The 13,061-nt window shown below is 44.0% G+C and overlaps 1 protein-coding gene across 1 annotated transcript in view; it reads left to right on the forward strand.

Moving 5' to 3' along the window:
• stk11ip (serine/threonine kinase 11 interacting protein) overlaps positions 1-13,061 on the forward strand; it is a 117,419-nt gene that overhangs the window by 60,522 nt on the left and 43,836 nt on the right. Inside the window, exons 24-25 of the mRNA XM_080720561.1 lie at positions 404-510; positions 12,345-12,442. Coding sequence (XP_080576687.1) covers positions 404-510; positions 12,345-12,442 — 205 coding nt within the window. The remainder of the gene's footprint in view (positions 1-403; positions 511-12,344; positions 12,443-13,061) is intronic.

The raw sequence follows: 13,061 nt of genomic DNA on the forward strand, positions 1-13,061 counted from the left end.
TATGAAGTGTCTTTAATTATAATTAATAAAGTAAAAATAGTGAAATAACAAGGACAAATTGTTCTGCCCACAACCTTATCAAACCAAAATGACTAAACTACTGTAAATATTGGTCTATTATAACTATGATAATGGTTCTTGTAAGTCCCAATTATTAAGTAGAATACTTAGACATTGTAAATATAGAATGTTTATCATGTGCTATGATTATTTATGGATTACTGCGGAAGTCTGTATCGAGAGACTACCTATAACCTATACACGAGTGAGCTCTTGGCACCTCCGTGCGGTCCAGGCGAACACAACGGAGCGCTCCCTACCTCCGGTTCAGCCAATCACAAGCTTCCACTGCTGGAAGCGGGATGTTGTTTTGATACACGCTGTGGGGTGTGTGTGTTTGTAGATCTGGACCTGCTCTCTGAGGACTATGAGGGAGTGGACCACCGGCTGAAGCTCTTCCTGGACGTGGAGGTGTTCGAGGAGGAGGAGGAGCTGCACTCCTTCCTCAAGGTGAGACCACCAAGATTCCACTGCAGAAGTTAGAATGCGTCATGTGGGGATGGGATCGACAATCGCTGTTATGGTTTATCGTGGTGAAAAAACACTTGTGGAGATTGAATTCATCGTGAAATCGTCCTCCGTCATGCACTGGGATCAATAGGCTATAATGCGCAGCAGCCATTTTGGAGAGAAGTTGGGTCTCAAACCTTTTATTTCAAGGACTCCCATAACTCTGAGGGCATACATGGAAAGGTTCCATTTACACACCTTTAAGGGGTCATTTGGAATCCCTAACTGGACCACACTTTCAAACAGTGTTCCCAGTGAGCCAACATGAACAAACAGTATCAAAAATCAAACCTTGGTTCGAAGTGGAGCCGTGAAATTGAGCACTTCCAGATCTATGTTTTTGATTCTATGTGTTCCCCCCTGTGTGTGTGTGTGCGTGTGTGTGCCTGGCCTGAAAACAGCGCCCCTCCCTTAACATGTGTGGTCATAAAAGGTACTGTTCGAACTCAACGGGACATTTCTCACTGGTGAGACAGGACACACAAAGCCACTCAGAAGGAGACCATGGGCTCCGCCCACGGCTCCAAAAATAGCCGATCTACATGCATGTAGATCGGCTATTTTTACAATGTTCGCCTCTTGCTTACTTAATATTTGACAGTTTGGCCAGTCCTGTCGAATATTCGACTATTGGAATACTTTGAGGTTGAATAATTCGAATACTAAATATCACTATTCGTGAATGCCCTACCCCACGCCCCCTCTGCTCAGCGCATGCTCTGCTCCCCTCCCCCTCCCTCAACGGCTTGTCCAAAAGGTTTTTGTCGCCAACTGGAAACACAGTCCTGCTTGCTATTCTTAATGAGTAAATTGCGTTTGCTTCTGGGGTCACTAAACGTCTCCCCACAGAGTCGGCACACGTCCGTGATGGATTTTGATGGAGTGGTGGGTTCAGCCAAGGTCTCCAAATAGTTGTAATTATCGCTAGTTAGCCTTCCAAAAAAAAAAAAAAACCTGGTTGTAGTTGTCGGAAACATTTTGAGGAGTGGACACAGCACAGGGCTCAGAGATGCTGCTGCGTCATGACGTCAACACATTTGGTGCGACGCCACTCTACACTTCGTACACCAGTGATTTTAACACGATAGCCCGGGCTTTTATTTTTCTTTCCGATCGCCAAAATAAAAGCCTGGGTTTCCGAGGCTAAATACCAAGTAACTAGGGGTGTAACGATATAGTAACTGTATCGAAATATCATTTTTAACTTAAAAATCGAAGCTAAAATTGAATCGCATCGTTTTATTTTGTATCGTATCGAATCGGCAGTGCAAAGAATCGATTGTATCGATACTACCTACTTGTAGGGCTGCAAGCGAACCTTCGGAGATTCGAACGTTCGTTCGTTACGTTGGCAATCGAAGTTCGAAATTAATGGGTTCAGGTTTTTTTCTTTTTTTTTTTCTTCTTTTTTTTACACGAAAAATAATTATCAGAATGTGATAGGCCTATTCAGAATATCACAGTAGTAGAGATAGCCAAATACGAAATAAGTTAGGCCTACCGGTAAACACTAACAGTTAATGGTGACCGTTAAAGTAGTTGTAAAATGCACCAGAACAGCTTGGAGCGATCAAGGACCGTCCTCCGCTCCAATTCCGCTCCTGTTTGGGGCCGCGAACCATTACAGCGCCTCGCTGACACACGCTTGTGTCAGCGAGGCACAAGCGTGTAGAGTGAGAGCAGCTGAGCTGGGCAGAGACAGACGTGTGTGCTTTGAACAGCGAACACCCATCCATGCACCCAAAGATTAAACAGCCTTTCTCCTAAGCATGAGCAAAGATGGATTTCATTGCAACCCCCTAAAGGATCTATAATGCGATGTCTGGGGTTGTTACATCGAGACCAGTTCAGCCCGAACGCGACAAGCTCCGACGCAGTCACCAAGTCTAATCATCATCCGTGCAACTCTGCTATACATTGAGCCTGTTCGTCAACTAACTGCGCAACATTTTCTCCGATTGGGTTGGATTTTCCAAGTGTTAGCCTAGGTGTTAATGCGGCCACGCATCCACGCGTTTTCAATGGATAAAACAGCGCATTTAAAACATTTCCTACACTGTTTTAGCTGGTTAAAGGTACAGTACGTTCGATGGGTCGAACGTTCGAACGTTCGGTTTTTATTCAATTGAACGAACCATCGAAGGTTCGATGGTTCGTTCGGAAAATCCCCCCGAAGTTCGAATCCCTAAAACAGGGCTAGATTACAGCCCTACCTACTTGTGCATTGTATTTAGCATTTTCAAGAAGAAAAAATTAAAAGGAGGGGTTTAATTACCTTTCCTTTCCATATAGCTACACTGGTCTATCGATAAATGTGTGTAATCACTGGGTTCAAGTCAAGGTGCAGGTTTGTCAATATACAATGTGCATGTATTTATATCCATAATAATACCTGCACTATCCACACCTTTCACACAGTATTAACTTCTTTGCTAAATAGTTACTATATCGACTTTAAATCATTGAATCGAATCGTATCGTATCGCCATGAATGAACCAATATCATCCATGTATCGTATCGTCAACCATGTATTGTGATATGTATCGAATCGCTATTAAAATGTATCGTTACACCCCTACAAATAACCCTACAAAATGTCCCAACGAGTCCAAAGACCAACCGTAAGGGGTCAGCAGTGACAATACTACACTAGGGCATTCACGAATAGTGATTTTTAGTATTCGAATTATTCGACCTCAAAGTATTCGAATAGTCGAATATTCCACACGACTGGCCAAAATGTCAAATATTAAGTAAGCAAGAGGCGAACATTGTGAAAATAGCATATCTACATGCTCACAACGCCTCGCAACGCAATATTTATCTGTGGAACCGAGTCACATTAAATGTAATACCTACAATTCCAAGAGCTTGTCAGGGTGGGAGTCCCCAGTTCAAATATGTTTATTTTGGGCATCACGGCCTAAAAAGGTTTGAGAACCCCTGGTATAGAGCATTAACAAATTCATCCACCAGGGGCATTGAGAACTCATTCTTATGACTTCCTATCTAGCCAAGCTTTATAAACTATATTTTTTAAGAGAAAACAATAAAAAATAAAAAGCGAATATTCGACTTCGTTGAACAACATCGAATAGTGACTTTGATATTCGAAGATTCGAATATTTGGTGAATGCCCTAGACTACACACACTGTGTGGGGAATTTGGGAATCGGCATAACAAGTAAAATTGGGAAAAAAAGACAAAAGAACCAGTGTTCTGTTCAATGACTTATTCATTCAGCCACACAACCCAAGGTTCAAACTCAGCAGTAACATGTTTTGATGGCCGTGTTGAGGTGAGTCACGTTTCTTGATTTGCGGGGAGAAAACGAAAGCTTTTGAACATCTTCCCGGTGGCCGAGGATCGGGGTGAGGATTACGACATTTAAAGGAGTAGTTCACCCCCAAAATGACTTTTTTTCTATAGAGGGTATGCACGTCCACTGGGACCCGCCCCCCTAATCTAGACTGAGTGGCAAAACATTGAGCAGCATGGAGCATTGGAGTTTGGAAGTGCTAGTTGCAAATCACTCAACGGCCCTGCATACCACCTGTCTCTAAATTGCACATAATGCAGGAGGCAGCAGGATGTTGTGTTGTTGAAAACGAGTGCTTCCAAACTCTGACACTTGGAAAAATAATCCCCTGCACAGAATGTCTTGACAGAAAGTAGCTCATAACATGTCTATGGTGGATTTTTATGAAACAAACACTTTGCAGATAGAAAGAGGATAATTCAAGCTTTCAGTACAGCCGCAATGTTGGTGAGTTAACTTTGTTTAATACAATCAGAAAGGACTTTTCTGTTTTGGATGTATGGGCTGTCAATGGCAGAAATTAGTTTTTTGCCACTCAGTAGGCGTTCCCACATAACTTCCAGCAACAGTGAGGTCACACGCATACCCTCTATTGATTACTCATGCCATGGAGACTTGAGTTCAATAATATTTGTTTGTATTTGTCACATTCCTAAGGCAAAACTTTGATGACAATAAATGCACCCCCTTTGATTCCGGATGGGGACCCAAATGCATCTGGTACATTTACTATCATCACTTTTTTCGTTGCACCGAATTTATTGAACTCAAGTCTCCATGACATGAGTAATCAATAGGAAAACAGTCATTTTGGGCGTGAACTACTCCTTTAAAACCCATTTAGGCCTAGAATTATTGAATGCTTTAACCAGTGAGTTTGTATGCAAGATATACAAGCTCACAGCGCGGCACCAAGTGCCACGCTGCGAGCTTGTAGATCTGCTATTTTTGGAAAATCGTGAAAATTTGAATTTTGCCCTGATTTTGACCCGATTCTGCCGAAGTGTCTTTTGAATCCTTCTAAGGTTTTTTGAAAAACCTATATGTTTCTATGTCAGCAATCTTGCCAGCCATCGTCAAAGAAAAGGTCCTTTTCACTTAACTGGAGCTCTGTTAGTCTGTTCTTGAGAGACTACTATGTCAGTGGTTCTCAAACCTTTTCATGTGAAGGACCCCCAAAATGATATGCATTTGGCCACGGACCCGCATCTCATAATATCTAGTTCCAGGGACCCCCCAGAAGCAAAACTTGACTTACAAACGTTCGCTTTAAAAATACATATATTCAAAGATTTGCACACATTTTCACGACTTTAAAAAAAAATAGCAGATCTACAAGCTCGCAGCGCGGCACTCGGTGCCGCGCTGTGAGCTTGTATATCTGCTATTTTTCCATAGCTAAAGCATTCAATAATCCTAGGCCTAAGTGGGTTAAGGACAAACCTACAGCGATTTCCCATCGAACCCAGCGTGTAGGCCGACCTGGCTAAAACGCCTCCTTTTCTGACCGCTTTTCGTGCCGCCCTCCCGCGCCGTTCATGAACGTTCTCTCCAAGAACTCTTTTTCCACACAGCGCATGTACGGAGCCCCCTCCGTGCAGCGCTAGGGTATCGTTTACCTCCTTCAGACACCTGGACACGGACCAAAAAGAGCGGAAACGGAACCAAGCAGACCCCAGCAGGACCCTTGTTTATTTACCTTGGTCGCACGGGGCTCCTCGTCCTTTCATTTTTATGTTTTTTTTACATTTCTCGCACCTAGAGGAAGTGAAGGAATGTCTCGGTTGTAGGGCTGTCACGATTATGACATTTTACATGACGATTGATTGTCACTCAAATAATTGCGATTAACTATTTAATCAGTGTTGTACCCGAACACGTTCAATGAACGATCGTGCATGAACACGTTCATATTTTGGGCAAACGTGAAATGAATCATCATGTTTACACTTGATGAACGTTATTTTCGAAAGCGTTCATTCTGATGTCCGTGAACGGCGCTCGTAGGCCCGTTCGGCCCGTTCGTGCGGCGGTCCGCGGTCGCCTGTCCTCTCGTCTTTCTTTGCATTCACATGCTCCAATAAATAGCACCCAGCTGCAGGCTCGCAGACCTCGCGGACGGGGCGTTGATATGTGAGCGCCTGAGCGGTGCTGTCTGCGGCTGTGCTCTACATGAAGCGTTGAGTCTCCTCGTTACGTTGTCTCCCACCCAAGTAAAGCCTGACTATACTTCGTCATGTGACGTGTGTTGCATGCCAAAATAGCTGATCTGCAAGCTCACAACGCATCGCATCCACGAGACAACGTGCGCTTGTAGATCAGCTATTTTAACCGACGCGGACAGGAAGACTGGGCACCCAAATATTGTGGGCACCTCAATGTTAACTCATACCCTGCCAAACCCGAGGAACCCGAGAATTTCGCGATGTCCCTCCCTGCCACGCCCGAGGAACCCGAGAATTTCCGCCATTTTGAAAAAAAATATATGATAGCGATCGCGAAATTGCTTGTTTAACCCCCATACAACCCCCATACAACTCAGGTAGCAGACCTCCAAGCTCACAACTAGGGTTGGAGGCGGTAACCGCCGTACCGCCGTACCGCGGTATACCGAGGTCTACCGCGGTGTCATTGTGCTTACCGCGGTAAAAAGACAAAAAAAGGTCTATTTTTTATTGGAAAACAAGCGAGTTTTAAAACGGGGGAGAAGCGAGGACCGCATGCGCTCCATGCCGCTCTGCTCTGGGCCGTGTACCACACGTTGGAAGCCACATACGTCACTCACACACAGAGACCTGCAGTGTACACAGTGCACGGCTGCACGCAGGGCATAGATAGAGTACGGAGCACAACTCTTTCTCTGTAATCCACTCGACACAAGGATGTTAATACATAGGCTACCTTGTGTTGTGGCATATCTTTTTTTATTCATACGGATTACTGGCGGAGCGCGGGCCGCGTGGACTAAAGCCGAAAATGAAACTATTTTAAAACTATCTCCACCCCGTCGCACGTTGTGCTCCGTCCAGCGGCGCGTCGGCGATTTTATAACCTTTTCTGTCAAGTCTTGTAACTAAAACCTGTATATAGCAGCACTCAATCACTGCGATTTGAGAGTTGAGACGTGACGTGACGTGAGTTTACAGAATCACTGTACACGATCTGACAACCCTTCCTTCAGCTGTTTGTGTCTGAATAGCCCAAGTAGCTAGCCTACGTAGCTTGCCTACGTTACTATGGTAACCCGACAGTGCAGATCTAAAAGCTCAGAACGCATCGCGGATGCGACGTGTTGTGAGCTTGTAGATCTGCTCCTTTGAAAGCCAGACACGCTGTGCTGTACGGAGAAGTATAACTCGGGCAGTCAGGCTGTGTCGCCTCTCCACTGTGGAGAAACTATTTTACTTTCTCCGTCGCACGTTGTGCTCCGTCCAGCGGCGCGTCGGCGATTTTATAACCTTTTCTGTCAAGTCTTGTAACTAAAACCTGTATATAGCAGCACTCAATCACTGCGATTTGAGAGTTGAGACGTGACGTGAGTTTACAGAATCACTGTACACGATCTGACAACCCTTCCTTCAGCTGTTTGTGTCTGAATAGCCCAAGTAGCTAGCCTACGTAGCTTGCCTACGTTACTATGGTAACCCGACAGTGCAGATCTAAAAGCTCAGAACGCATCACGGATGCGACGTGTTGTGAGCTTGTAGATCTGCTCCTTTGAAAGCCAGACACGCTGTGCTGTACGGAGAAGTATAACTCGGGCAGTCAGGCTGTGTCGCCCCTCCTTTTGGGAAGATGATTGCAATATTTTGGCTTATCGCCGAACCTTAATTAATAGATACGGGGGTGCGGTAATTACCGCAGTACCGGCGGTAAATGGGAAGACGGTAATCGCGGTAACAAAATGTCCATACCGCCCCAGGCCTACTCACAACAGTGTAAAACATAATGGCTGCTATCTCATGAATGCCTGAACGGATTTCCATTCGGATTTTTTTGTTTGAAAGCTGTGAGCAATGTGGACACACGTGGTGCATTATCTAGGCATGGGTGTGCATGATCCGTGCACTATGAATTACATGGAAGTCTATGGAGACGAATGGCAGTTAAAGAGTACGAAGGTATTGTTAAATGGCAGCATATGAGTTAAGTTGGATGAAATAATTTATGTATGGCCTAATGAAAGCTGAAACTAGCACGGCAAGGTAAGCACATGAAATGTGTGCCTCGCGTACAGAGATTCTCAACCTTATTTCAAGGACACCCAGTCTGATATGCATTAATTAGGCCATGGACCCCCATTTCATATGATTTTGGTGACCCCAATCTACGCAAACGGACCCTTACGGGTCACTCTCTGAGTTAGTAGTGCACACACACCTGTTAGTTTGTACATCGATAAGGTTCCATTTGGTTCCTACCCACACCAGTGTCAGTCTTTTGAATAAAATGTAATTTAGTCGCCTGAAATGTTTTAGGTTTAGTCTAATTTAAGTCGACTAAATATCATAACATTTTTAGGCGACTGAATCTACAGTTGATTTAGTCAACTGAAATGTATTTTGGCAAGCCTTGATGTTATCGTAATGACTGATTTTACACTTGGTTGTGTGCTGAAAATAGCAGATCTACAAGCTCACAACACGCAACATCTGAGATCAACCAAACATAAAATGACTCTCCACTAGTCCCTCCCCAACGTTTTGGTCTAGTTTTTATTTTGTTGACAAAATTGTCAATATATTTAGTCTGAGTTTTAGTCATCACAGCTTCGTTTTTATTTAGTTTTCGTCAGTGAAAAAAACGGCAGTCGACAAACATTTTTCGTCATGGTTTTAGTCGACGAAATCAACACTGTCCCACACCCCACGTTGAGAACCACTGCTCTAGAGGTTGCTTGATTCTGGCAACAGCCGTGTGTTTTGTGGAAAAATTCCAACCTGCTCACCCCTGACACGGAACCGTTCTAGCCAACCTAAATACCTGACATATATTGCATTCTTCTTTCTCTTTGCCTCGGGTAAAATTGTCCACTACTTAGAATACGTTGTTGTTATTAAGATAAGATAAAGCTCTACTGATCCCCGGGGGAAATCCAGGTGTCATGACAGCAACAGCAGTACAGTAAGAATGAAACTCAGATACAGGTAAGAGTACGAGTCAAGAGCAAGTACAAATAATTTAACCCATTTAGGCCTAGAATTATTGAATGCTTTAACCAGTGAAAAATAGCAGATATACAAGCTCACAGCGCGGCACCGAGTGCCGCGCTGTGAGCTTGTAGATCTGCTATTTTTGAAAAAGTCGCGAAAATGTGTGAAAATCTTTGAATATTATGTATTTTCAAAGCGAACGTTTGTAACTCAAATTTTGCTTCTGGGTGGTCCCTGGAACTAGATATTTTCAAAATGGGGGTCCGTGGCCAAATAAATATCATTTTGGGGGTCCTTCACATGAAAAGGTTTGAGCACCACTGACATAGTAGTCTCTCAAGAACAGACTAACTGAGCTCCAGTTAAGTGAAAAGGACCTTTTCTTTGACGATGGCTGGCCAGATTGCTGACATAGAAACATAGGTTTTTTTCCAAAAATCTTTGAAGGATTCAAAAGACACTTATAAAATCGGGTCAACATTCTAATTTTCACGATTTTTCAAAAATAGCAGATCTACAAGCTCGCAGCGCGGCACTCGGTGCCGCGCTGTGAGCTTGTATATCTGCTATTTCTTTATTGCGACCGTAGGTCGCATCTTACTACAGAAAGCTGCTCGAGGTGTCCGTGCGTCAGTCCGTCACACGTCACACGTCAGTCCGTCACACCTCACACGTCACACTTTTGGCCTGCTCATATCTCGGCCACCGTTGGCCCGATCCATGCCAAAATTTCCACACAAACTCCTTGCCTGCCAAACTACAACCTCCAAGGACCCCCGGAGTTCCAGGGACCCCCAGGTCTCTGGGGGACCCCCAGGTGTAAAAAAAATACCAAATGTGCAAAAATGACCAAATGACCACCCCAACGGAGTTGCTCACGGGGAATTCCTGGGGACCACCCACTCCTGGTGCTCCAGAACGGATGCAAAAGTGGTGGCGCCCCCAGTGGAGGACCCCCTGCCACTGCAGCTCACATAAAATGCCGTAACTCAGGCTAGGAGCGTCCGGGAGAGCCGGGGCCAGTACCTATTCGTCCGCCAAGGCAACGCGGACAGCCCACCACTCATTTCTCACATGGCCCTCTTCTAGCGCCACCTACAGGCCGATTTTTAAAACACATTTTTGGCCACTGCTCCTACAGTTTTGGCCCGAAAATCACTACACAGTATGTCTACACTCATGTCATCAACATGGATCAGGAAGTTTATGGAATAAAAAATGTTTGCCCTATTTGTGGAGATAAGTGACCTACGGTCGCTTATCTCCCGATTAGGGAGTCTTACTGGTATTTAAAGCATAAAATATTGCCATGGCCCATGGGACACGGTGACGGCCCTGCCCTACTGCCCTACTGTAGGCTTGCCGGCAGCCTCAGTGGTTTGAACTTGTGTGTGGACTCTTTTTTGGTTGTTGTGCATCAGCACATCCTATTGCTTGATTGAAGACTTTATTAGTAGTTTGCATAGGAAAAGGTACAGGTTCATGACAGTACAGTTCTTGTGGGTTTTGTAGAGATGTTACCGATCAATCGGCAATGGATCGGATCGGGCCGATCAACGCGTGATCGGCGATAATCGGTGGTTTAGATCAAAAGGTAAATTCACCGATCCGATCCGATCGGTGCATCCGATCAACCAGCCGTTCAGTATGCCCACTTGAGGCCATTTTGGGGTATTGATTTCCACAGTGCTGAAGGAATAATTAGTTACTGCTATGATAATAAATACATAGTAATGCTGGTAAATAACTATAAGGCAAATATATAAATGAATCCATGAGTGAATTAATTAATTAAAGTTAAAACATTAACATTTAGAAAATATAAATAATATATAAATAATAACTTGATCGGATCGGTGATTGATCGGTATCGGGTGATCAAACTTTTGTGATCGGTGCTCGGTGATCGGTTCCAAAAAACCTGATCGGACCATCCCTAGCAGAAACCCTACCCTTGTGGGCGGCTGTAGCTCAGGAGGTAGAGTGGGTTGGCCAATGCTCCATGGGTCAGCGGTTCAAATCCCAGCTCCTCCTGTCTACATGTCGAAGTGTCCTTGGGCAAGACACTGAACCCCAAGTTGCCTCCGGTGAGCAGGTTGGTGCCTTGCATGGTTTCCACCGCCACCGGTGTATGAATGTGTGTGTGAATGGGTGAATGTAATGCACATTGCATTACATTGGATAAAAGCGCTATATAAATGCACCATTTACCATTTTACCATTTTACAGTTCACTGGTGCAAGGTCTACTAAAAGGAGATCCGAGTAAGCGTTTCTGCTTATTTGCACAGGAAACCATTTAAGTATCTCACATAACATTGAATGACAGAAGGATTAGCTATATTTAATTAGAGTAACTAGTTACGTAGCTTGCTACATTTTCCAAATAATGTAGCTTGACCATCATGGTTGGGAAAAATAAATAAATACATAAATAAGTAAATAGACCAGTCAATTGCAATAGTGTCCCCAATAGTGAGGGGACATTCAGGACGGTCAGACCCCAGTTCAAATGTGATTCTTTTTGGAGGTCATGGCCTGTAAAGGTACACATTTAATTTAAAGACAGACAGAAGTAGTGTCGATGTAGCTAGCTACTTTTGCCTGTAGCTTGTAGTGTAATCTGCTACAGTTCTCAGGGGATCGCTTGTAGTGTATTTGAGCTAGATTTAATCAAGAGTAACTAGTAGTGTAGCTTTCTATATTTTTCAAGTAGCTTGCCCATCACTGGCCTTCGGTAAGGTGTTCCTTATTTTGGTGGTATAGCAGGAGAACGAGTTTGACCCTGTTTGATTTGACTCTGGGTTGAACATGATCTATGGCGCTGCCTCTGGTGTTGTAATTGTGGACATCCTTAACGTTTTCAAATTTATTTTGTCAGGTACATGGGTATCTTTGTGGTGTAGCATGACAACACCCAGTATGGCCTTGGTCTCTGAACAAAATGGGTTAACATACTGTACAGTCTGTCAATGCATAATATGAGTAAATGTACAGTCACCGTCTATCACCAGTGAATATATGAATATACAGTACAGTATACCAATGAAGGTCTGATTGATTGAAACGTTGACGACGCAATAAAAATACAGCGGAGCCTTTTCGGCATCACCAGTGTGCAGAGCAGACTCCATAGTTTTTTTGTGATACTACTGCTTGTCTTGCACCTGCACCACTGATGTGCGTGCACTACCGTCCTCTTGATATTGATATAACCCTCAGTTCTTCCTCAAAAACATTTTTAATCTGATCTCATCATTCTTGTTAAAGGCTAAATAAATGTTCTTATTTGTGTTCTCAGATGTCCACTGTGAAGTTCGGGGAGCCAGGAGAGGTCCCCTCTCTGCTTGTGATGTCAAACCAGCGGATCTACTTCCTAGAGATGACATCAGAGTCGCAGTGAGTCCAATCACCTTGCAGCTTATCCACTTTAACCCCGGTGTCCCAATTCTGAGCATGTCATTTGGCGAAAATGAAATAAAAATAACGGCCGGACTACACCAAGCCGTTTCGCGCGCGTCAGTGCGTATGCGCGTTTTGGATAGAGCCAATGTATATCAATTCAGCCGGCTACACCAGGCGTACGGATAGCGCGAACCACGGATACGCATTCCCTAAAATAGGATCGGTTCTATTTTTTAAGCACGCGTATGCGTTTTGTACACAGACTATCTGGTCTTCCTCACATATACTCCCTCCTTGGTGTAGCCTGGAGCGTTTAAGCATAGGCGAGCGTCTTCACGGACAGTACTCGCGTATGCACACATTTTTTGGTGTAGTCCGGCCGTAAGACAACTCAAAGATTTTCCATAATGGCAGATCTACAGATCCATCTAAAAAAGATTGAATATTGTGGAAAAGTTCATTATTTTCCATAATTTGAAACTTTCTAGATACATTGTGCATTGCGCATGCAGTGAAATATTCAATACCTTTTTTGTTTTAAAGGCAGTGTAAGTGATTTCATTGAATTCAAATATTAACAAAATGGGTCTATGTTCTGATAGTACTAGTTACT

The sequence above is a fragment of the Nannobrachium achirus genome (assembly GCF_963921795.1).
Source record: "Nannobrachium achirus genome assembly, chromosome: 24".
Taxonomy (NCBI): Eukaryota; Metazoa; Chordata; class Actinopteri; order Myctophiformes; family Myctophidae; genus Nannobrachium; species Nannobrachium achirus.